The sequence below is a fragment of the Etheostoma cragini genome, chromosome 5, assembly GCF_013103735.1.
Source record: "Etheostoma cragini isolate CJK2018 chromosome 5, CSU_Ecrag_1.0, whole genome shotgun sequence".
Taxonomy (NCBI): Eukaryota; Metazoa; Chordata; class Actinopteri; order Perciformes; family Percidae; genus Etheostoma; species Etheostoma cragini.
The window spans coordinates 19,442,170-19,469,026 of NC_048411.1; the positions used below are offsets into that span (position 1 = coordinate 19,442,170).

The following is a 26,857-nucleotide window of genomic DNA, read 5'->3' on the forward strand; positions in this document are numbered from 1 at the left end:
ATGAAACTAAAGTCTTGTCTCTCTGAAGAGATAATCTCTTCTCTAAATATGTGTACCAGCAATATATTGTCTTTCGGCAAAACAGTCCCAAGGAAAATTATTCAGAGGTACTGACATTCTGAATGTCATTTTCAGTACTTTAAGCAGCACCAATACTGACTGACCCCAAATCATACGGCGTTAGCAGCCAAAACTACAGAGGCAAACATTTCAAAATGCATAATATGATGTCAAAAAATGTGTATTTTGAATGATTCGACTTGGGTTAAATGAGCTTAACATTTCCGACTGACTTTATCCTACAGTAAATAACCTTAACAGCTAAAACAGTAGAAAAAGTTCAATGAAAAAGAAATACAGAATAAAGCCTTGTGTGAAGCAAAATCTCATAGCGTAGTTAGACTCCGGTTTGCTGGTCTCTGACAAGAAATTTATTTGCTATGTTATTTAGGTGAGACTGAAAACAGAGTCCTTTTCATGATTTATTGCTCATTGTGGTAATGATTTAGGGGCTATTATTTTTAGTATAATGCCATTCATTTCAGGTGGGTTCCTCTGGATGAATGAAAGGGAAATAGAAAGGTTAAAAAGGGAACATTTTATGTAGCTGCTTTTATCCATACGAGCCTGAGACAAGAGACAAAGTTTCTCCGTTTGCAATGTAACGTAATATGTTATGTTCATGTCTGACAAATGTATCACCATTGTGAATATACTTTTTTGGCACCTTGCAACTCCATGTGGGGTGGGCACGTAAATAAATTGCCAACTAACAATGTGTGGGATCAATTTGTGAAATTTTTTTTTTTTTTTGTCTAGCAGCCCAACAGCTAGTGAATGTTCCCATTTTACCAGCCACTCAATAGATTACTATTGTTTTTTTGGGCTGGTCAGTGAAGCAAATCGACCAGCCACATGCATATTTTTACCAACATTTGGTGTGTGGATAGTGCTCATTTTGTACCCTGTGTGGGACTCTTCTTCTACTTTTGGGAGATCTCACATGATTTGTAAGAAATTTGCACACCTTGAGTTAAAAAAAAAATAGACACTTAAAAACTTGACACGGGCTACAGACATGTAGATCTTGCTCTGTCTGTCCTCCTCTTCGCTGGCTTGTCTACCTAAATTTCAGTCTGTCTTTCTCCTACTGTTGTGTTTCTTATGTCTCTCTTGGTTGGTTTCATTCTGTTTCTGGTTCAGCTGACTGGGGCCCATATGTTCAGACCTTTAGTTGTGGTATGCAACGAGAGCCAAATTAACGCTGCATGTTGCCATATGAGAGACTGTAGTACAACAAGTAACACAGAACAGATGGACAGCAGAGTCTGGTTGTTGGAAAAGTATTTTCCACTGATCTTGCAAACTCCTTTCTTATTGTCAGTGTGAGAGAAGAGAGAGGGATAGAGAGAGAGAGAGAGAGAGAGAGAGAGAAAATCACAGGGGAGATACAGAGAGAAGAACATGTAAAAAAAAAAAAATGTAAATACAAGAATGCACAAGAACATATATTAAAATGCATTTTTACTTTGACTCGGTTTAATGAGACATAATGCTACATTTAGCTTTTTAAGAGGACCTATCTCTATGGGAATACTTCTATCAAGATAAATTGTTACATGACCCTGATGGTAGAGAAAAGCGAAGACAAAACTTACCACTACAGATGTCAACATATATAAATTAAGTGTGAGAGAGCACAAACACATACAGACAGAGAAGGACAATCTTTAAGAGGCACAGGATACATAGTTGTAGGCACATTTACGCACAAGCATGAAATGAAACCATGTGGGAAAGATTAAGGCTGGAAAACACACACACACACACACACACACACACACACACAGATGAGAGGGGTGTGATTAAGATGAAGTCTACAGGAGGTCTGAGAAAACATATCTGCCATCAGCTTGCAGCAGTCTGTGGGAACTGACTGGAAGACAGAATACCAGTATTTTCCTGGCAAGATGCTGGCCTTGTCTGTAACCTTGACTACCGTACGTCAGATGAAAGGAAAAGTAGGATTCGGTTTTGTAGAAACAACTACCTCGGTGAAGAGAAAGTCAAAGCTGAGGAAGGTTAAGACGAGATAACTCCAAGACTCTAGAAAAACTGCACATTAAGATACTAAGAAAGTAAGCGTTATATCAGAACAAATGTTACACACATTCACTTTCTTCTAAGCTTTTTGGGATTTGGACTAAATTATCTAAAATAACATAACACCATAACAGCAATGTTAATTGTTCATGTGTCCCAGTGTCAGATTTCTACTTAAGAGATACTTAAGGCCACACTTAAAAAGGCAGAGACAAGATAAAGACTTTAAGTTTAAAGTCCCAGACAACACTGAAGACATCATGGAGACTTCTGCTCGTTTCAGCTGACATGACAAGATTCACTTCTGCAATAAAACAAGTGGTACAGCGCCTTGGCACGTTTGTCATCCGCAAAAATAAAGAAAGAAAGAAAGAAAGAAAGACAGAAAGAAGGACCTCAAACAAGCTTATATAACTGGCAAAAGTTGAAATAAATCCATTGTCTGCTAGTGGACCATTTTAAATCTTAAATCATCCTTGTATTGGCTGTTTGTGGATTATAAAGGCTTCTTTTGTTATCTTATTAATTGCCACAGCAAAACAAATTGATCATATGCATGAGCGCAACAAGAACATTGTAATGGGAAATAATTGCAAGATCATTTTCATCCAATTAATAACACATTCAATTAGGATGACTTTATTATATTCAATTATCTATTTTGGTGCAAAATCTATGAATGTTGAAATTATCCTTCTCACTATAACAACCCTCAGTTAACCATTTCATAACTTTAAGCTTGGGCCATTTTTGAACAACACAATACTATAAAGTGTAAACTGTGTGTCTTTCACAGCCAGTAAAAAAGAACAGAAGAGATGGCATTGTCATGAATTAATGCTGTAGCCTACAGGCAAATACAGTCATTCCCACACACTAGACTACAAAGATGAAAAAAATACTGTACATGGGAACAGTTTTCACTAAATATGTTTCGGGAGGTGTTGTTTGGGGCATTCTTAAGTTAACTTGAATGCTTTCACCTCCCCAGGTTATGTGAATTAAGCAGTTTAACTGTGGTAAGACTGACATTCGCACAGCAACATAAAACTGGCTCAACTTTTGCCCTGACAGGGAGCTGTGCCTTGACTGGAGCGTTCTCAAGCGTATCTATTATCAGTTTGCATGCAGCTTCCTCTTTTGTGCAAAATTAGCTCACTAATATTACTGCTGTTTCACGCACAGAAAGATGTTAATAAAACTACATATGAACACTACCCATGGATTATTATCTTCAGTGCAGCCAAGCTACGTGTGCGGCGTGCAGGCAGTCACAGAACGAGCCCAAAGATGTGTGAAACCCCAATTTACCTCCACAAAAAAAACAGTAACAACACAATATATAACTCAATAACCCCTAAATTGTATTTGTGTTTATATTACTTATTTGAGGGTGTGAACACATGTGCTTTAATGTGTGCACAGCTCTCCTTCCTTTTAAGGCCATTCTTAGAAGTTCAACTCTCGGCCCTGCCAAGATCACACACGCATGCACGTGGCGAGCGCGCACACACACACACACACACACACGCACACACACACACACACACACACACACACAAAAGTGAGAGGGGAGCAAACAGTGTAGAAATGCAGTTGGTTAACTAAAGCAATATTGTAATCAGCCAGGAAAATCCTGCCAATGCCTTTCCATTCTGATCACCAACACACACACACACACACACACACACACACACACACACACACACACACACACACACACACACACACACACACACACACACACACACACACACACAGTGTTAGGGCTGCAGCTGGCTGAGGAGTTGAGCGCTGCTAAATATAAAACGCTACAAGCACATATACACACACACACACACACACTCACACACACACACACACACACACAGGCATTGAATGTCTATTTCATTGACCTGAGTCTTAGCCAGAATACACACTTGCACACATTCTGAAGAGACTGAACTCTGCTGTCTCATGCTGTACATGGAGTCGGCTAGGACAGCAGTCAGTTTAGCCGCTCCGATTACTGGTTTGGGGATCTTGGGCGACTATATGTGCAAGCACATGCATCCTTGCATCCACATGCATCTGGAAATATTGCAGGGTTTTATGCCACTGGGTCGATGTGGGGAGCCAAGCATGCATATAAGACGAAGAAAAAAAAAACATCCTGCTGTGCTGTGATGAGCTGTCAAACAAGGACAGAGGAGGGCAAAGTGATCTTTCTTGAAACTTGAAAAAGCAAGTTACCCAAACAAATATATTTTATTGTGACCATTTTTTTCTGATTGTTGAGTTATTGTAACAATCATGAAAGGTTGACTGGCTGAAGCAAACCCCAAACAAACAGGAAATAGTGTAGGAGGCATATCTACCCACCAGAAGAGTAAAAGAACACACAAATATTGCTGATTCTTTGAGATAATTGAGCCCAAAAATGCTACACTGGGGATATGCTGTGCTTTAATAACGAATACAAATTACAGTATTAGAAAGGACTGTGTGACAGTAATTAGGGAGGCACAGACAGATTTAATCTATCTTAATCTATCTCATGAATTTCCTCAAACTTATTTAGGTTAGAAGGGCAAACTATCTCTTATCCTATCTTAAAAGGTTATCAGTGAGAAATAAATAATGGAGTTTTAACAGCGACACTGTTATTCATGAACAGACATGATGCTCTGAGCTGTGACAAGACTAGTAATAGCAGTCTTTGGCTTCTTTAACACCAAAGTCTGCTCAACATCACAGCACACTCTGTAGCTGCAGTTAAAAAAAACAAGCACTGAAGGCAAAGATGTGATGAAAACCATTGTAAAAAAACAGTTTTGTAAGACAAAGCTAAATGTCATCCCAGCTTTGGTCTTGTACTTTCATGTGGTAAACTGTACACCAAAAAGAGCTTCTTGGATGTAGCAAAATATCATTTATGAAAATAAAACATAGAAAAGAGATGATTTGAAAAAAAGGGAGGGGGGGGACCGCTGTTACTAAAACAGCTGGAAACAGGAAATTACTTTAGTGTGTGTGTGTGTGTGTGTGTTAACTGAAAGTATGTACATGCATTTGTATGCAAAGTGACATTAACCAGCTCTTTAAAGGCTTCTGTGTGTTTTCCATTGTACTGATGAATTCAAACAGGTCTACAGACTTGCACAGATATGAAACACATACTGAGGAATCTGCCAGCTGTTAAAAGTGGTGCGCAGATTTCTCAGAAGAAGCCCAACAAACAATTGTAAGAACTGCAGAAACTCAACCTTGTGAAACACAGTCCTATTAAAGCAGACATCTGCTGTACCAAGAACAGTTACCGAGGAATTGTAAGCCATTGATTATATGATACATACCTACCCTTACACACATATGCTACAGCTAAAAATAAATGCGAATGATCACAATAATGAAATGTTGTAGTACAAATGTAGAGTTTTGGATTTACTTTGTAAGTAAATCAATACTAAATCACAAATGAAACATGATTATGTGTTTCCACATCCATCTTTGACTTCAATTCAATACTGAAAAATCTGAAGAAATACTGCAGCCACATCAAGGGCAAAACATTGTTGCTGCACTGCAAAATACAGGCTAATACTGAAATCCTTGGTGCACCTTAAAGGAAAAACCTTTAATGAAAAGTTCAAGAGTTAGATGAGAATATAGTGCTGTCAAGTCTGTGCATTCACTAAGCAGCTACGATGTGATAGCTTACTTTAACATTCAATTAGGGGAACTGTAAATCAAAAGACAGTTTGTACTGTTACTCCTGCTTGTCTGCCATCACAAACCCAAACCCACTCCACGTCGCTTGTCACTGCAGATTTTTGCATCTTTTATATGAAGCAGAGACTGACATAAAATTGACTGTTTCCCTTAACACTAAAACCAATAAAGCAAATCTAATTTTGTTAGGAATCACTTGATCAATTATTCCAAATACTACAAATTTGATATCATGTGCAGCCTACTGCTAATGCTACTAATGTTACTACCAAAATAAACCAAATGTGGTTTTAACTATTTTAGCACAATTACAAATAGAATATTTACATGTATGCAACTTCCTCTCACCTTCCTGGATAACCAATGGGCTGTTGAGCTTTTATAGACACCATTTATAAGTGATCACATTTCAAGTGGAGTGGCAATGAAGACCATGGAAATCCTTGAATGTGTGGATTGAAGTGTGTATTTTAAAGTGTGGTGAATCATATACAACCACACACACACACACACACACACACACACACACACTACAAGACTACAGTTACAACCATGATGTTGTCAACCAATCGTTTCTTGGTTTAAATAAAATGTGTGTGTAGGCATGAGCATATGTTTCTACCTTTGGAGGATCATAGAGCTCCAACTGGTACCTCTCCCTTCCTCCTCCTCCTCCTCCTCCTCCTCCTCTTTCTCCTCCTCCAACTTGAGCATCCCTGATCCTCCTGACCAGCAGGTTGCAGCGTTGCCAGCGGGGCTGAGTGTCTGAGATAGTGTCATCAACCAGCAAGTACCTCAGTACCCCTTCTTTACAGCAGCCGCTCACCTCTGACCTCCTCTGCCTCATGCTTCCGCTGCGTAACCTACGCAAACGACCCAGGAAGTGAGAGGCTACTCCAGCCACAGACATGTGTGAAGAGGCTGTGGGAGTGGCTTCAGAGTTCAGACAGGAGGAAGAGGAGGAGGATGACACTCCCTCATTGGTGGAGGAAACTGCACCCACTCTGTTGCCATTATTTTGGGGATTGTTGTTGTTGTTTGTGGGGTTGCTAGGATACAGGTCCTGGGATGATGGGGGGCTGGGCCGTTTCTTGAGAAGCCGTCTTACTGTCTGCCGAATTTGGCTGACGGAGAAATGTGTGACCTCAGCGTGTGCGGAGTTGGAGGTTGAGGAGTCAGAGGAGTACAGTTCAGATACCTGACGACGATCCGTGACAGAGATCTCCTCGTTGCTACGGCTACGAATCAGCAGCGACCCGCTGCCGATGCTACGAGTTGACCTTCTGAGCACCACCGGGTTTCCTGCGGCACATCCCAGCGGCTGCTCCTGCTCCCGACTCAGTACCACCGGCTCCACTTTTGGTGACACCACAGTAAACAGAGCAGCTCCCCCACTTGGGCGGCCTGCTTCCCGATAGTCCTGCACCCCGGACAAAGATGTGATCCGCAATCGACCAATCACAGCCTGTGATGGAGGGGGAGGGGCCACTGAAGTGGTGGAGGACGCACTACCCGTAGCGGTGGAGCATGTGTTCTGGCTGAGCGGAGTGCCATCGTTGTTGACCTCGCAGCAAAAGTGCTGCTGGAAGAGTTCGGTGAACTGCTTGGAGAAGGTCTCCGGTGGGAGCACGTCATGTTGTGGCCGCTCTCTGGCAAAGCTCCAGTAGTGTCCGGCCAGCTGCCGGGCTGTGGCGATGGCGTGCAGCTCACAGAATTCCCTCCAGCCTCTTGGGGGCGCTGCCACACCTGGACATCCTCCTGCTGTTGTGGTGTTGGCTGGATGGATAGTGTTACCATTCATTGCAGTAACCAGACCGGCTGAGAATCACTGCTGCGAGAAAAAAGAAGGTTGGAAAGAGACAGAAAAAGGAAGAGGAGAAGAAAAATGGCATGGTTATAGAGAAGGTGGGGGTCAAGAGGTTGATTTGGGGACAAGAGTGGAGGGATGGACGGTTCAGAAAAGATGAAGAAAAAAGATGATTAAGAGACAAACAGAGAGATATGGAAATGTGATTAGAGGCAAATCAAGATAATGTAGATTTTGTGCAAGAACTGGAGCATTAAAGATGAAACTGGCTCAACAGTCTGAGTATTTTTGTACTTTTAAGTTTGAAACAGTTTAAACATTGAGAAAGGACAGCCAAAAGACTGATTTTATCTGTGCTCCATCTAAAACAGCCCAAATTGGATTACATGGGCCTGCAAAGAATCTCTGGCAATCAACCAGTCCCCGAGTATCTTAACAGAGAAGGGCGGGCGCAGCTCAGTCAAAGTACAACTGGTAACCATTCAATTTGTGGAAAAAACTGTCAGATGAATCAACAGCAAAAAACACTGAAAGTGCATAATTTAAGTATACTTTTCAGAAATCTTAAAGTATGGAAGTGAAGAGAAAAAATGTGAAGAGTGAAGTGGAGTAAATAAAAATTACTAAAACACTTCTAAATTGCACTAATATGGATGACAGAGACTGGACTATTTGAATTGAATCAAAACAGTCATTTCAACAGACACTGAATGAGGCCCTGACTTGAGGAAGTACGGTTAAAATTTCTCAATCAACCACACTGCCTACTCGGCCATCTGTGTGTTTGTGTGTTTACATGTTCTGTTTCAATCATCCTTCTGCTTTCTTTTTCTTCTTCATCATTCTGGCCAACTACAAGGACTGTGATCACTTGATTCCTCTCTTTCTCTGTGTTTAAAGACCAACAACGTTGATAACATAGCTAATAAATTGGCTAAAAAAACTTGACCTAAGACCGTAGTGACCTTAGCCTGATTTGAACCAATAATTTATACTGATGAGGTTTTTTTCCCCGAACTCTGTTTGGTAAATTATTTGAAAAAGGGAATAAAGAAACTGGTGTGACTTTTGTGCATTGGATTTTAGGGTCAGATCATGTTCTCACTCCATATGCAGCAGATGATGATACAACATGTTTGTTTACTCCTAAAACCCCTCTGCTGCTCGTCTAAACCTCTGACTCATAAAAGCTTACACAACGTTTTTGGTGATAATTCAGAACGTGTCGCTGTCCAATTGGCAGTTTGGTCTTACAGCATGCTGTTAGACTGTCAAAATGTCATTATTCTTCTGGAGGCTTAACCTTTTTCCCCATTTATTCCATTTCTTTGAAAGCGGGCTGTAAAAGATGTGATAGCAAATGAAGGGAGAAAAAGGTGGAACCACAGGCACGTTACATGCCTCCTGTACTCAAAACATGAATGCTGTGATTATAAAGTGAGCATTGATTTTTCGAATGTTCTCTGGGGAGAGATGGTAGTGCTCTGGTGGCCTACGACAGCGTGGCCTCCTACAGTTTGTCTCTGCTACTTGTTATTCTCTGTGCTTTGTTTCACTTCTCTGCTTCTGTTGCTGCATACTAATGTATGCTGATTAGTTTAATCTCAGTAGGCTTCTCTTTTTTTTGATTTGCTTATAATCTGGGCATACAGCCTCATTGGCCTCATGAAAACATCATCAGTATTGTCAAAGTTCCATGTTGCCATCACCATTCTTCCCAGAAAGAACAGTCCTATTCTTCTACAGTGCATAATCTCTTACCTATCCACAAGGGCTGAAACGATTCCTTGAGGAATTTCAATACTTCGATTATTAAAAATCCTCGATGCAAAATTATTTGCCTCGAAGCTTTGTTTAATTAATGTTACCAACGTTGTATTGTGCACGGAGGTGTGTCACTGTTGCAAACCGGGTTGACAAGCCATGAAGACTGATTACAAAATTAAGAAGGCACGTAAGGGGCTGAGAGAAGAGACAGGCTGGAGAAAACAAAAAGTGTCCAAAGTTTGGAATCAGTTCAAACGTAATTCAAACAAAAACTCTGTACAGTGTGTCTTCTGCAAAAACAAACTAGCTTACCATAAAAATAGCACATCGTCAATGCTTCAGCATCTGAACAGAAAACATTAAGTCTGACTTAATTATCCATTCTAAGAAGTGGACCCGAGAAAAGTAAATGACAGATTCGCATGGACAATGAAACTACCCCAAACGCATAACTACCAAAAACAAAGACAAGAAAACGTAGTGGTGACCACAGTTTGATCTAAAGAACCGACTTGTTGACTACCCCTTTGGAAAAACAGCTGATTGTTGTGCACCACTCTCTCTCACTCTCTCTCTTCACAGAGAAACAGCTGATCAACGATCTACTAGCATAAGTGTAACAGAACTGTGACATTATAATCAAATATATAAATGAAATAGGTTGAGTATAACTAATATTAACATATACGCCTATATACAGTTCAGTCTCGGGTTGAAACTGTAGTTCTGAAAGTTAAGTTGCACAACTTAAGGTTTACCTTGATGCTGTTGTGGCATTTCCGAAAATGTTTTCTGTAAAAACAATGTAATATGGCACTTAGATGCATTTAATATGTTTAGTTTTTTGAGAGATGATATTGTAAGTAATGTAAGCAATAAAAATGTAGCTTTTCCAAAAATTAAACCAAACTATTATAGCATAGTATTGCTCTTCAAAAAAACTAAAGTATTTGTTACCCGATTACTTGATTAATCAATGGAATAATCGGTAGAATACTCCTTAGTAAAATAAGCGATAGCTGCAACCCTACTATCCAGCATAGTTAACTAACTGCTACTTTGTAATCAGAAAGAAATGTTAAAGGGTTAACCAGAGAGCCTCACAGAACAGAGAAAACAGGATGCATACCTAAGTATTCAAGTATTAAACACTGTTGACCCCGAGCACACTCAACCCATCCAGTAGCTGCAGATGATTAGTAGGAGGAAAGAACCACACCGGGCCTTAGCTGATGCAACAGTGGAGGTTCTTGGATAATGCAGACAGCCCATGGATGATTCAATGTTGTATAATCAGCCGGAGAGTTGCTAGGTGTTTACACAACCGTCATCTAGCAAAACCTTAATAGATACTTAAATGAAGTTTCTCCAACAAGTATTGTGAAATACCTTTATCTGATATGAAACTAAAGCAAGATAGGATTTTGCAGTAACTTTTGTTGCATAAGGTGGCAATGGTTGACTATTTTAGCAAAAGCAGATGCGGGACGTGCAGGAAATTGTCACAGGTCAAACCCTGGACCTTCTGCGTCGAGGCATAAACCTCTGTATACGTGCGCCCATTATACCACCTGAGCTATCCTGGCCACAAGTGATGTTTTAAAAGATCCCAACATGAATTTTATTACTGTACTTCATTTCTATCAAAGAGCAACAGTTAAATACACTCACAGTAAGACCTCAGCTACAGTATTATTATAAAAGGGCTCAAACTACAACCTATGGCATACATACCATCTTCCTCGAGTGCCGCACATAAGGCACTATTCTAAATACAGGAAGTATGAGAGTGAGAGTCAGAGTGTGTGTGTGTGTGTGTGTGTGCGCGCGCGCACGTGCGCGCGCATTTGGGTGTGTGTTGGAGGGGGAGCTCACAAACTGTGGTCCAACAGATCACAGAAAACTGCAAGAAATAAAAAAAAAAAGGGGGGGGGGTCAACATGTCTTGTTATCTCACGGCTAACATTAACAACGACAACATTCAGAGAAAAAGTTGTGAATTCTTGAGATTGTGTCACGCAATAAGCCTGCTAATTCTTTCATTTGTATCATCAAACATACCAAGGGGACACGTGCGTCAGTGAGGGAGTAAAAACTTGGCACCGTGAAATATTGCGTCACTAAAGTTCCTGGATACGTCCGGTCACAACAACTAATTCCCTTCCTGCACTTTTCAGAGCATGCTCAGTGCATGGCCCCTTGTGCCCCTCCAGCTGGCCCCCCCCAGAAGCTTGTTTCTATCTGCCTGGCCAGCCCAGCGATGACTCAGCACTGACTGACTACATAACATCACGCGCACATGTGCGCATACACAAATGCATGCACGCGCAAACACACGCGTGCACGCGCGCACACACACATACATCCACACACACACACACACACACACACACACACACACACACACACACACACACACTCTCACTGTATCCCTCTGGGGGCTTGGCCGTCTCTGTTCCCATGGTTTTCCCTTTCTTTTCATCCTCACTGTCCTGGTATGAGGATCTCCAGATGTGTTTGGATTCATGCTTCCTTTACTCTCAACTTGACTGAGGGCCTCACAGGACCACGTTCAAGTTGTGAGGGAAAACAAAAAGGCTAATACAACTGTGTGTCTCCTTTCTCTGTTATTAGCCAGGACCCCTGACCCCAACTATGCGCTTTGTAATCGTATTATTGTTTTGTTAGACAGCGTTCAGCAGGAGGCGACAGAAGAAAATAGTCCAATTCAAACACACTAAGTTGCAAATTGAAAAGAATCGCGCACAATAGAGTCAAAGTCTAGCATTCCCTCCTTTCTTTCTTCCTCACCTTACTAATCACTCCGGACTCCTCTTCCTCCATTCCTACATTCTTCACGATGACACACACACACACACACACACACACACACACACACACACACACACACACACACACACACACACACAGAATGCTTTCTTCGTCTCTCTCTCATGTGCTTTGCAGCAATTTGGCACAGCTTTTTCTGCAGCGCCAAGACCACAAGCTGCTTGAAAACTCCTGTCCTGAACTCAGTGGCCAATGTCGACATCAGTTGCAGGTTGGTGGACAACTAAATAATATACAGTAGTTTATGATGTAGTTTTAGAGCGATATAGCACAATCTTTTTATCTGAACCTCTGACATAGGGCCTACCGAAATACAAAAAAAAATCAAGCAACTTGTAGTTTGTTGCCGCTTTGGCCTGTAGGAATCTGTGATGTCCATTTGTCAAACACTTCTAACAATTATTAAAGACGTATTGCCCTGACACACTGTGGATGTTTGGGAGGTTGTTTCAATTTCAGCTTCATAATGTAAGTTAAGAGGATGATAATTGTTTAAAGAGTCAATTTTAGGACCTAGAAGGGTTAAGAAATGTGAATATCATGTGATGCACAGCTCTTACCTAGCAGTGTTTTTACTGGGGGCAGCCTAAAGCTTCTTTTTTTTTTTTTTACAGATTTTAATCAAGCAGGAAGGAAACAGGATGTGTGAAAGACATACATGAATTAAAAATAACTCCAGTGAGTAACCTCATGACTCTTGTCCAGGGGGCGGAGTGGGACCACAAAATCTTCTGGTAAATTTCATAGACCACTGGCCCTGGGGGGAATTTGCATGGTGCAGTGAATGAATGAACAACACACAGAACAGCAACACGATCCACACTAGCCCAACGCAAACAGTGCATTTGAACTGACTGCCAAGCTAACTTATGCCAAAGCAAGCCATATTCTGAAAAGGAAAGCAACTGCTCTACCTTACAGGTTCCATACAAGACAAGTGGAGGGTCCAAGTTTTAAACCGATTAGGTGGAAAGATTTCATAACCCAATGTGTACAAGACAGTAGGCTACACACAGCTACGGTTTCGACCAAAACAAAAAACAAATTCATGAGCCACTCAACAGTAAACAATTAATTTGTCTCATATTTTACACTAGCTTCTTTTAAATTTTACAAGCTTTCGGCTGGCTGGTAGCTGGTGCTAATTCCCATCTGTGCCTAGCTGTGACATTAGGTGCTTAGCAAAAATTAGCTTATTCCACCTGTAGTATCTTTACTAATTTTCTCATCTCCATAGTGTTTTTTCCTTTTTAGTCTGACTTTCTCAGCGGCACCTTTCCCTTTTCTTTTTTGGCTTTCCATCATTACTCACACACTGTCTGTTAACGTTACCGATCCCGACTTCCAAACGTGAGGAAAAAAAGGTGTTTGATGGCTTTACGTCATAAGCCAACCGGGGCTGTGCCTTTTGGGGAGGGGCCGCTAACTGATCCCTCTATATTTCTGAAAATCCTAGACATAGTTGTGACCTGCACTTTGTTAGTGCTTTCTGATTAGCCTGTGTTTGTACTGAATAAGGGAATGCTGCGGCCCGCTGTATGGGATGAGCAGGGGGTGCACAGTTTGACCAGCGGGCAGAGGCCACACACCAGGCCGTCGAGGCCTTGAAACACTACTGGCCCACCGGGAAAAGTCCAGACTCTCCCAGTTGCCACTCTGCTACTGCTCGTGTCAGCTCACTAATCTGATTTTTAACACAACCTTGGATCAACCTCTGGAGACATTGGGGTATGAACATGTGATGCAGTGGTATGTCATCCCCGCTGAATGCCAAAAATGGAAGAGTTAGCAGTGTGCCTGTGGTGGCCAGTAAGCAGTATCCTGGCTATGGCCTATTGGGAGCAGAGCCAAGATGCATTTTCCTTGAAACCGGCATTGTCTGTGAAAGACACACATTGCTTAAGCCTCTGACCAAAGCAAGATTATATTTTCATAATATAAGAGAGATGGCATTAATTCATGTGCAAAACCCAGAAATTTAAATCTACAAAGACAGACTGATGCTTACATTACTCGTGGAGAATTATCAGTGCTGCTGGTGAAAGCCTTGTTGCAGGGAGGTCCTATTTATATCTCAAGAGCTTGGTATCAGCTCTCGCACACCACACAGTGCTCCCTGTTGTCCCCAGTTAGTAGCAGCTCTTGTTTGATACAATGGGCACGCACACACACACACACACACACACACACACACACACACACACACACACACACACACACACACACACACACACACACACACACACAAACACACACACACACAATGTTGGGAGGTTGTTTCTTCTGTAACTTCAAAGTTCAAGTTTATACTTTTATCCTAATTGGTTAAAGCAAATGTGTCAAATTCAGGGCCCGTGGGCCAAATCAGGCCCTTTGCAGATTTAGATCTGGCCCGCAAATCAATTTGGGTTCACAAAACCAAAATGACAGGAAAGTGTTTTTAAACTGCAATTATCTGACATTCACAGCGGAATATGGTAGATTTGACGACTCTGAGACTCAAAAGTTTCCCCAGAAGCAGAGAGTTTTCATATTCAGGCTGTGAAAAAGCTTGTTGTTGAAAAAATGCATCATTGTTTTGATTGATTTGCTAAATTCCATGATGGATAAGGAACTTTTATGATGACTTCTGTAGGGCTTCATGTCAATAAAAATGCAACAAAAAGCGCACAAAAATGTCAGAAAAAGCAACTAATTTACCAAAATGTCTGAGAAAGCCATAAAAAACAACAAAAATGAGGAAGAAGCTACCAACATGTTGAAAAAGTGACATGCAGTAAGAAAAGTACGTCAATAAACTCTACATTTCTGGTGCTTGGTGTGATTCTCTTTTTCCAGTGTGAAAATGAGTTTAACACCCCTGGGTTAAAGAATCCAAGAATGTTGGAAATATGTTGCTCCAAAAGTTTGACTTCAAAGCAACATAAAGAAGTCAGATTGGGTTCAGGGTGTTATTTTCCCTCTTTCTTAGACTGTACACTGTATACACTGTGCTCAAATGTGGATTTTCTGACTACAACTGGCATGAAGCCAGCAAACAGCAGCCCAAACCTCAAGTCTTAAAAGCTTCCCTTGCAGAAAACTCTGCATTCTATCTACCTCCATGTTTTTACAATAAAAATCACACATCTTCTTTTTCTAACACACACTTACTCAAAAAGATGTATGTGTGTGTGTGTGTGTCATACTCATTATTTAAGATGCAATTTACAGGATGCCACATCCGTCTGACCTTAATACAGCCTTGGCCTTATTAGAAATCAGCCGGATGCAATCTATTGCTTACAGCTCAATTAGTCTGCATGGCATCAAGGCTCTCTGAGACATCAAACACTCCAGTTTTTACGGGACAACTGGAGCGGAAAAAATAAATATATTGGAAAAGAATTGCGGCAACATGTGCATCAGAAGGGTAGGGATGAAAAGCAGATTTAGTTACCACCTTTGAATTTTCATCCTCTAAATCACGGAATGAATCACAGAGCTAGGGATTCATTTACAAAGCGGGGAGAGTGAGTGTATGACCGCAGGAGTTAGGGGCTTATTGTAAGAGAGAGAGAGAGGACACTGTAAGGAGAGGAGGGAGTCCAACGTGAAAAGGAAGAGACAGAGAAACAAGGGTCACATGAATAGCCAGAAAGAGAGATGGGGGGATAATGAGAAGGCAGTCAGGAAGTGAGAAAAACAGAGGAGGAGATGGTGCCAGGTCCAGGTGGCAAAACCAAAGAGGAACAGAGACCAAAGGATCTCTGCTCTGCCTGGGCAGCAATCACAGCAACAGGAAGCCCTGCCCTGGCAAGCAGAGACCAGCGCACGCACGCACGCACGCACGCACGCACGCACGCACGCTCGCACGCACGCACGCACGCAAGCATGCACTATTTTAATCTGATACTCACTCTTGGTAACTGTTTTAAGAACTAAAGAACAGAGATCTTCTTTTACTGAATATATGAGGGCAAACTGTTTATTTTGACATATAAAACTATAAAAACTTATATTAAACTTTGAACACTTATTGTGTTGCAATTGTATGTTCTTGAAATAAATAATACAATTTTGTTCAGTATTTTGTTATAGCATCAAGAGTATCATTATCACAGATAAACCTGAAATATTGTGATATTATTTTAGGGTAGGGCTGGACAATATATCAGTGCTGTATCAATATCGCGATATGAAATATCGTCTTAGATTTTTGATATATTGTAATATTGTAAGTGTTGTCTTTACCTGGTTTTACAGACTGCAATACAGTAAAGTGATGTCATTTCCTGAACTTTCCAGACTGTTCTAGCGGTTGTATTATTTACCGTTACCCACTAAGTAATTAATTCTTTTCTGGAGAATATTTATCAAAAATCTCATTGTGTAAATAACATTTTGTAAAAGCACCAATAGTCAACCATACAATATTGTCGCAATATCAACATCAAGGTATTTTTTCAAGACTATTGTAATATTTGATTTTCTCTATATTGCCCAGCCCTATTTTAGGACCATGTTGCCCAATCCTGAGTGAGGTCACAAATTTCTATCACACTTATTAATCCATCTTTTGTAAAAAAAAAAAAAAAATAACTTCACTGCACTGGTTTTATTTTACACTTTACTTACAATGAAAAAGTAGAACATTAAAACCCTGCTTGAGTCAAGTTTAATTAACAGTTGAAGCCCAAACCATGATTGTGGTGAATATTATAATAACCAGCTCTATTGCATCCTTGTCTCACATGAACATTGAACACAAACCAAATTTCAGCAAAATACAAGAGGGCCATCCATGCAAACCCACAAGCGACTACTGTGCAAATATCTGAAGAAAAAGGACAGGGACTCCCACCAAAACAATTATTACACAATTGTTATGCAAAACCTGTTCCACTGTTAGCCAACACACTATTAAACGTGAACCTTTTTTCCATCCCTTTCACTTCACACAGTTGTATACTTTAGTGCAACAAGCTGCTATGTATAGGCCTGTTGCTACACGCAACTAAAAGTCCTCTGTTTGTAATATTTTCATTGCCCGATTGACCAGAAGAAAATAGAAGACCTACATAAAAAAGATTTGCAGTTGCAGGGAGGGGATTGGCTGAGTCTCAGTGTTCCTGTTTGTGTGAAGTGAGATATGAACGAGCTTAGATAATGAACAGAGCAGAAAACGAGACGCGCACAGCTTACATAATTGAAGAACATATTGTAACGGAGGAAGTAGCGCTGAAACATGAGATAACCCTCGGCCTTAACTACCCACAGCCTGAGGAAAGCATCAGCTGATTCAGGGAGAAACAAACCTGCAGCCTATAAACATAAACCATTAAACCATTAGGAAAGTGTTTGTTTTTTGAATACAGTACTGTGGGGCTCAAAAGTTTGGGCACCCCAGGAAGAAATTTGTAGAAATGTGCAATCAAATGACAGATTAGACATTAGTATTATATGTCACAAAAAGTTAGATTTTATTTCCGTCATTTACACTTTCAAAATAACAGAAAACTAAAAAAATGGCTTCTGCAAAAGTTTAAATATTTTGTGCAACACCTCATGTAAAAAAATATACCCACACTAAATAAGCACAGCTACGAGGCAATAAAACATTTAGTCCTTAATGTTTGGCATTTACTGTTGCTGACACTCTTATCCAGAGTGGCATTGGGGAACTATACATTTTTCTAAATCCCAATTACACTAAAGAGATATATATATATGTATGTATAAACACAGGCCAAAAGTTTGGAACCACCTTCTCATTCAATGCGTTTTCTTTATTTTCATGACTATTTACATTGTAGATTATTACTAAAGGCATCAAAACTATAATTGAACACATATGGAATTATATACTTAACAAACAAGTGTGAAATAACTGAAAACATTTCTTATATTCTACTTTTTTCAAAGTAGCCACCCCTTGCTCTGATTACTGCTTTGCACACTCTTGGCATTCTCTTCTCTCGATGAGCTTCAAGAGGTAGTCACCTGAAATAGTTTCCCAATAGTCTTGAAGGACTTCCCAGATATGCTTAGCACTTGTTGGTCCTTTTGCCTTCACTCTACGGTCCAGCTCTCCTCGAACCATCTTGATTGGGTTCAGGTACGGTGACTGTGGAGGCGCAGCAGTCCATCACTCTCCTTCTTGGTCAAATAGCCTTTACAAAGCCTGGAGGTGTGTTTGGGGTCATTGTTCTGTTGAAAAATAAATGATGGTCCAATTAAACGCAAACTGGATGGGATGGCATGCCGCTGCAGGATGCTGTGGTAGCCCTGCTGGTTCAGTATGCCTTCAGTTTTGAATAAATCCCTAACATTGTCACCAGCAAAGCACCCCCACACCATCACACCTCCTCCTCCATGCTTCACGGTGGGAACCAGGCATGTAGAATCCATCCGGTCACTTAGTCTCCGTCACGCAAAGACACAGCGGTTGGAACCATAGATCTGAAACTTGGACTCATCAGACGAAAGAACAGATTTCCACTGGTCGAATGTCCATTCCTTGTGTTTCTTGGCCCAAACAAATCTCTTCTGCTTGTTGCCTCTCCTTAGCAGTGGTTTCCTAGCTGCTATTTGACCATGAAGGCCTGATTCGCGCTGTCTCCTCTGGTTGTTCCAGAGATGTGTCTGCTGCTAGAACTCTGTGTGGTGTTCATCTGGTCTCTAATCTGAGCTGCTGTTAACTTTGCGATTTCTGATGCTGGTGACTCAGATGAACTTATTCTCAGCAGCAGAGGTGACTCTTGGTCTTCCATTCCTGGGGCGGTCCTCATGTGAGCCTGTTTCGTTGTAGCGCTTGATCGTTTTTGCGAGTGCACTTAGGGATACATTCAAAGTTTTCGCAATTTTCCAGACCGACTGACCTTCATTTCTTAAAGTAATGATGGCCACTCGTTTCTCTTTACTTAGCTGATTGGTTCTTGCCGTAATATGAATTCTAACAGTTGTCCAATAGGGCTGTCGGCTGTATCAACCTGACTTCTGCACTACACAACTGATGGTCCCAACTCCATTATTAATGCATGAAATTCCACTAATTAACCCGGACAAGGCCCACCTGTGAAGGAAAAACCATTTCAGGTGATACCTCATGAAGGTCACTGAGAGAACACCAAGGGTTTGCAGTTCTATCAAAAAAGCAAAGGGTGGCTCCTTTGAAGAAACCAGAATATAAAAAACAAGTTTTCAGTTATTTCACACTTTATTGTTAAGTACATAATTCCATATGTGTTCATTCATAATTTTGATGGCTTCAGTGATAATCTACAATGTAAATAGTCATGAAAATAAAGAAAATGCATTGAATGAAAAGATGGTTGGCCTGTACTGTAAATATTAGCCGTTTGCATCTGGGAAATACAAATACTTTTTGTAATAAATAAAAGAAAACAAGTGGCAGTAACAGCTGTGAACTAGTTAAGACTTTTCTTTTGTACTGCATATGTGTAGGGTACATATGGATTTTGTTTTGGTTAGAGTATTCTCTGGCTCTACTTTCCAACAACAATGCGGGCTCCAACCCAACACAATGCTGCTATTCTTGAGACACAGATATAAAGGCTGTTCGCTTTCTGGTCGTTTCCTGTGGCCTGGGAACGGAGAGAGGGAGGCAGGTTGGGAACGGAACCAAACTAAAAGGCTGGATCTGTGATAAGAAAGGGATTCACACTAGCAAGGATTAAAGTAGGAAATGAACTGCATGCCTGAGTATCAAGACCACTTTCCCCATCACTACTGTAATGGAAACAAATCTGGGGTTTACCTTAACCCTTGTATGGTATTCAGGTTAAATTGACCCATTTCAGATTTTTACAAGAAGAAAAATTGTACAAGTACAAGACAAATTGTACAAGTACATTCTATCTACCTGGAAATCAATGACCTTACCTTATTTTCTGTGATAAACATCTATTCCTGACTCAATTCAGGAAATTATTCTAGATATGTCCTTTTATGTTTTTTTTCATAGTGGATTTCTAACATGAATTATACCCTTATGACAAAAAATTAACCACACTTCCATTTTTAATTGTGTGATAGTAGAGACTGATTGCATTCCCTACAAATATATGTAATCTCAATGGTTTGAAATTGAGATAAAGACAATATTTGATAATAGATTATGAAGTAACATTTTATTTCAGAATTGTTTTTAAAACCCCAAATGTGTCATAGGTCAATTTGACCTGAGGGATACGACAATGTCCCAAAAGTGAAGGCAATACAAGGGTTCAAAGAAAAAAGGATTATGAAAACGGGTCTAGTATTACAACAAGCATCCTTCCAGCTTTCCCGAGTCCTACCAATGACTAATACAAAACGTCTCTGCACAGTCTGCAGCCTATCATTAGACTGGAAAGACAGACACTGGCATGTCAAGGAAACACTCAAATATAGGGCTCCCAGAGACATAATGACAAGAAAAATGAAAAGAGAGAAGTAAAGTTCTGGCTTTGGCTGCAAAGATAGATGTGATGTGTGAGGGTAGACTAAGGAAATGAGGTCAATAGTGACCGTCAGGCATCACAAGCAACCGGTCATTTAATGCCCTTTTCCTTCCTGGGTTTAGTCCATTCATTACGCCCTGCGACCATTTCTAAAAAATGATGTTTAGGGCTGAGCAACGTGGTCGACATGGACAAAATTCAGGATTAATGGCTATATTTACTGTAGATTATTCTGCTGATTACTTTCTACATTCATCAATTTATTCTTTGCTCTGTCCTCAAATAGAGAAACGTATCCATCACAATTTTCCAGAGAGCAAGGGGATTTCTTCAAACTTCACTTTGAACAATAGTCCAAAAACCAAAGATGTTACCGTACATACAAATTAAAAGGCACCGACCAAACAGGAATGAGGAACAACTGGATGTAATCTAATCTCATTCATCTAAAATGCATTTTTGATGCTGTCATATGTCAATACTTTCCCTAACATTCCGTTGGAGACCTAATTTACCGGTTGGAAATGAAAACAAGCAGTTAGTCCAACCGGTGGTGAGATTTTGCTTTTCGTAACGCTAGATCCGAATTATCAAAGACACTAGAAAAGCACCGTTTAGCTTTAAACATTTTAACCGTGGTTAAGCCAGCTACTAGCTAACAGTAGCCTGACGTTACGTAAGTGTAATGTGAACTAGCGCCACGTGATACTTCGGTTGCCTGTAACGTCCATTTCGGATTTATGATCCTGCTCAAATCATATTGCTCAATAGATCGGGCACCCTTTTAAAATACAATTAAAATTAGACAGATGAACGGAAACATTTTCCTGCACGCAAACTTTGAGCCCTGGCAAATACTGAGAGACTGCGCTGATTACAGAACATTAAATACTTGTACTCTGTATAACTAAACAGTGCTTTTCTCGGCTATAAAGCCACAAGGAGCTGACCTAAACTTCTTACTGGAACTCTTAAATACAACCATAGTTTATAAAAAACTGAAAACAACAATCCTTCATTCACAACTGAGATGAGACAAATCACTTCTATATAGCCAATCCAAGCATTGAGACCTATATGCTCCAGCTGGAGAGAGAAATCTCTGGTTGCAATACACAAGCACTTCATGAATGAATCATCCATACTCGAGATGCATTTCTGATTCATTGTGTGTTACGCAGGTGCAAGATAGTAGTTAAGATGTAAGCTACTATATACAGTATTATGTAGGCGTGTATGCAGGGGGAGGTTGTTGGGGGTGGGGGGGGGGGGGTTTAGTGTGAGGTAACTGATGATCAACTGTGAATCATCTGCCGGCATCTGTCTTCCTGGAAGGCTAATTCAGGCATTACTAACTTTTTCCACATTGGGACTCATGAATCGAGTTTCATTGTTCCCACTTTCTAACACACAAAACATCACCCAACAATCCTGTTTTGAGATTTATCTCTGCAGTGATAGCACACTTTGTGATAGATTTGGAATAAACTTGCAAATTATGCAAATTGTGTATTTTGCATGACAATGTATTGCTACTTTCACTTCAACTTAGACATGACACACAAAGAGGAACAAACATACAAAGGGCTATTTGATGTGTGCCTGTATTTTGGGCTACCATTAACAATTATTATCAATCAATCTGCTGCTTGTTTTCTCAATTAATTGCAGTCTATGACATTTTTTTTTTAAATGTGAAAAAATAGTTTGTTAGAGGCCACAGGGCTGTCAACAGTTAACTTGTCATGTTACTTTTGACAAAAAACAAAACCATAAATCCAACCATCTGAGAAGCTGAAATCAGAAAAGATTTCATTTTTTCTTGAAAAATTACTGAAATTACTAATCTATTATTAACATAGCTGCAATAAAATTATCCATTCAAACGCCATTAAATGTCTGCACACGTGAAATTTCTCATGACAAATAGATTACGGTGTGTTTCTTTTCTTATGTTTGACAAAAGCCAAATGCTTGACCTCATCCTATGTCCACACACACACACACACACACACACACACACACACACACACACACACACACACACACACACACACACACACACACACACACACACACACACACACACATTGCGGCGGCAGAGCCTTAAAGTACACACATTTTAAACAACATCCTTATTCTGCTGCAGCTAAATCGGGCGTATAATCAACATTCTCAACAAGAACAGCGGCGCATTGGGGCAAATACACACACAGTCTCTAATTATTGTTGCTTTGGAAAAAACACTAAGGCCCCCCCACCCCAAACGCTTGCACACATGCAAGGACTTAACCCTACTACTGCATACTGTGTGTGTGTGTGTGTGTGTGTGTGTGTGTTTGTGGTCCCAATTTAAATCTGAGATTTTTTTTTAGCTTAGCTCTTTGGGTGGCCAAGGGCTGTGCTACTCAGATTACACATAAACTGCTAGAAAACCTGTGTGTTACATTGTAGAAGGTCCTATTGACACCAGAAAAGGGGTTTTCTTCCATGTTCTGCCCTAACTTGCATCTTCTGTCTTTCTCCGTCATACTTGTTTCGCAGATTCCTACTTCTGTCTGCCTGCCAATCTATCTCCCACGATTTCTCTCTTCCTCTTTTCCCTCCTCTCCTCTCCCCACAGGGCCGCTGTGGGTCAGACCTTTCTCGTGATCTCATCAGTGGACTTCTTAGAACCCCCGAGGGAAGCAGAAGAGCTGGCATCCAATATCGTCTCAGTTAAAGACATTGACCCATGACCTGTCAGGTCCCCGGCAGATAGCCGATTGCAGACTCCACAACTTTTTGCATTCCTTCTACGCCTGCAACATCACATACTGTATATAATGCATGTACATCAAATGTGCACAAACCTTCAAAAAATGTCCAGTTTTCATAAAGCTACAGTCTTTTCTTTCAAGAAAAGATGTCTCAGACAGCAGCTGAAACTATTTTTTGTTTTGGTGCATAAAATCCCAAACCAAGTCCCGGTAATCATGTCACGTTGCAGAAAATCTCATTATAATCATGCTGAACAATCGTCATCCCCCTCTTTAGGGACAGTCCACAATTATTCTGTGCTGAGCAAGTAAAGCAGGAATTTCTATTCAGATCATGCTCATGAAATCTAAAAGTCATTAAAAGGATTTTTGTCAATATTGTGTAGTTGTAGTCATTACATGTTTAGGTTTTACTGTCTTTGTGTTGAGGTTGTGCATAGGGCCAGAACTTCTCTTGTCCATACCACACTAAGCAAAAGAGAAGTGAAGACAACACCAAAATACCTAACTGTCAGAAACCAAGGGACGTCTGTAGGGAAGTAAAGACTTCTCTCAAATTCATCAGAAACATTTGTGACTGTAGACGACAATTACATTAGAGATCTGGGACTGCATGGAACCTTCAAATTATAGTGCACCTTTTGTCTGGGGTTGACAGAGTTAAAATGTCTGCCATGGAAAATATTGTGTATAGTTCACCTGGCGTTACATCTCCACCCTGGAGGGATTTTTTCTGTCTTTTGTGCTTCAGTGACTCAAGGTTTGATAAATGTCACAGATTGTTGACTGAATCAACAAAGAATGCAGAGCTCAGTCTGTTCCTGGGATTACTGCAGAAGGGTAAACATGTACCCTGCAAATGTGTTTTCATATGTATTAATTAGATGATATACATTTTTAAAAAGGACCTGGCAATATAACACAGCTGGTAAACTGATGATAATAATATATATATATGTCGAACTGTTATAACATGGTAGCTATGCCTTTAATGCCTCCTGGTGTATTTAGGCCTTTTTTTAGTCATGGTAATATTAGACCTTCATTCATCAGGTTCCTAAATTGCGGGATTCAATTTGTTTTTACTATATATAACAATGTGTATGACCCAAAAAAGTCTAGTACTGACTGCCAAGTATTTTTTGACACTTTTTAACAATAGCAGTGGTTCAGGAATTCATTTTGGCCTCATTCAGTTTGCTCCTTATTCCCAAAATCTATCCCAAGGAACAACATATGTATATTGTACAATAACATCACTCAATGAAAGGAAGCAACCAGGTGTGACAGTCAAATAAACAGTCAAACATTAAGGGAATGCCAGCACAACTGCCTGTGTTACAAAACAGAGCTCATCCAACAGTTAACCATGTTAGTCAGCTAATATTGAATTTAATTTCACATTAATTCATAATTATTAAATGCTCTGGTTTTCTGAGTTCAACTAGATAAATGTACTACTAGAGTAAAAAGTTAAATACTTCTCTCCGAAATGTTGTGGAGTGGCGTTACCTGGAAATACTAATAAGTAAGTATATAAGTAAATAATAAGTGTTCATTTTTGCTGCTCCTACTAACTTTAACTACTGTATAATAACTATTTTGGTCAGAAAATGTCGGGAACCACCCCAACTTCACACCTGTTGTCTCAGAATATACACAAACCTGTATTTATTTATCCGCACACACACACACACACACACACTCACACACACAGAATTGGAGTGAATTCACTCAAAAACTCACATCAAAATTACTGTTTAGATTTACTGCTATTCAACACTGCATTGTGAAACCAAAAGGCTGCTCCCCACTTGTTCCTCTTCTCTATCCTCCAGTCATGAGGGGTGACCACTGACCTGAGCATGCGCACACTCACGCTCAACACACAATAACGTCATTCAACAATGAAGTTCACATTTCAAGTGCACACTATTATTCTGTGGGATATCTATGGGGAAACTGTGGACAGCAATGTGACTTCAAAAAAAAAAAAAATGTGTAGCCTAATAAAAGGTATCACAAATATGTCACAATAGGTTGCATATTGCGACATCACCATGGAGACCACGGCAAATATACTCGCCCCAAATAACACTAGTCACAAAGACTAGCATGAACTTAACTACCAAGTTACAACAAGCACATGCGTACGTTATAGCGAACTAGCTACGTGGAAAAAATCTGATTAACCGTCGATTGTAATCCAAGGTAGTTAACAACGATTTAAAAACAGTTGATACACAGAGTTCATGAACCTCCCCCAGTGTCTCATGTGTCATGGTAACCCAACAAATGTAAACAAACATAAACACTAAATAAAGACTTAAACCCAGGTAACATAATTGCAAAACGAAAACACTAACAGAACATAATTTACACACTTAGGACAGGAACCGTTAATAACATAGTCCCATGATCCTTTGCACTGCAGTGCAGAACAGTCAACACATCAGCATCCTGCCGGCCGTTATAATGTTGTACTAACTATCCCAGTTGATGTGACGCCAAGCAGCTCAACGACAGAAAATTCTGCTCGGTGGTAAGAAGGACTCAATTTTTAATAATTAAACTCTTGGGCCAAAAAAAAGTCTGCGCCAGCACCACCGGCGCCCAGCCGAAGAGAGACAGAGCCCTTTAAATTTTACACAAGCACATTTTTTCGATAACTTATTACTGAAGAAAAAATGGAAATTTGGACGGAAGCTATAAATTCCACATTACTAGTGCGGTTCGCCATTTTTGGGATTATCCACCATGCGGTTAGTAGTGACTTTAGTGATGGTAAAAGCACTATAACAAGACAAGGTAATAAGTGTGACAGTTCTCACAACATACTCACGTTCTCCGTTATCTCGGATGGGCACCCACCGCAGCACGACGACTAACCAACAAGTTGGACTTCGCATAACGGAAATGTGTTTAGAAGCATCTAAAGTAACACAAACAACGTCGGCGAGGAGCAACAGGAAACTGGACATCAGAGGAAAATCTACATGCTGAAAAGTATGTAGCTTTCTCTTTCATTGTTGGTGTACGCGACGGTTCCTCCGAAACAAACAAAAAAAGAGGAAAAAAAGTTTCAGCCACGAACTTTACGCGGAAAAAAGTGGCGACTTCTCATTTCCGCTGTCAAAAAAATGCGCCGCGGTCCAGCTGTGTCAAGTCGTTGGAAACTAATGACAACGCTTCCGAATCTTTCTTTTCAAAACAAGAGAAGCATTCCTGCTCGCACTAAGAAGCTATTTAAGAAGTGGTAATTAATGCCGGATTAACCCACTAGGGGGCCCCCTGTGCACAAACGACCTGTGGACCTTGATTTTCACTGTTGAAGGAAGTATTTAGATCTTTTACTTAATTAAAGGGAGCTTCTTTTTAGAGCTTCTTTTTTGTATATTTTTACATACTACCGGTAT

At 40.3% G+C, this 26,857-nt stretch overlaps 1 protein-coding gene across 4 annotated transcripts in view; it reads right to left on the reverse strand.

Moving 5' to 3' along the window:
• Window positions 1-26,608, reverse strand: part of sh2b3 (SH2B adaptor protein 3) — a 62,347-nt gene extending 35,739 nt beyond the window's left edge. For 2 of the 4 annotated variants that reach the window (XR_004656831.1, XM_034873130.1), the window contains exon 1: window positions 6,437-7,615. Coding sequence is in view for 3 of the 4 variants with exons in the window: in XM_034873130.1 (XP_034729021.1) it covers window positions 6,437-7,615 (1,179 nt within the window). In the remaining variant the exon portion in view is untranslated. Of the gene's footprint in view, window positions 1-6,436; window positions 7,646-26,283 lie in introns of those variants that run through there. The other 2 variants (XM_034873129.1, XM_034873128.1) reach the window with 2 other exon arrangements.
• Between the last annotated feature and the right edge of the window lie 249 nt (window positions 26,609-26,857).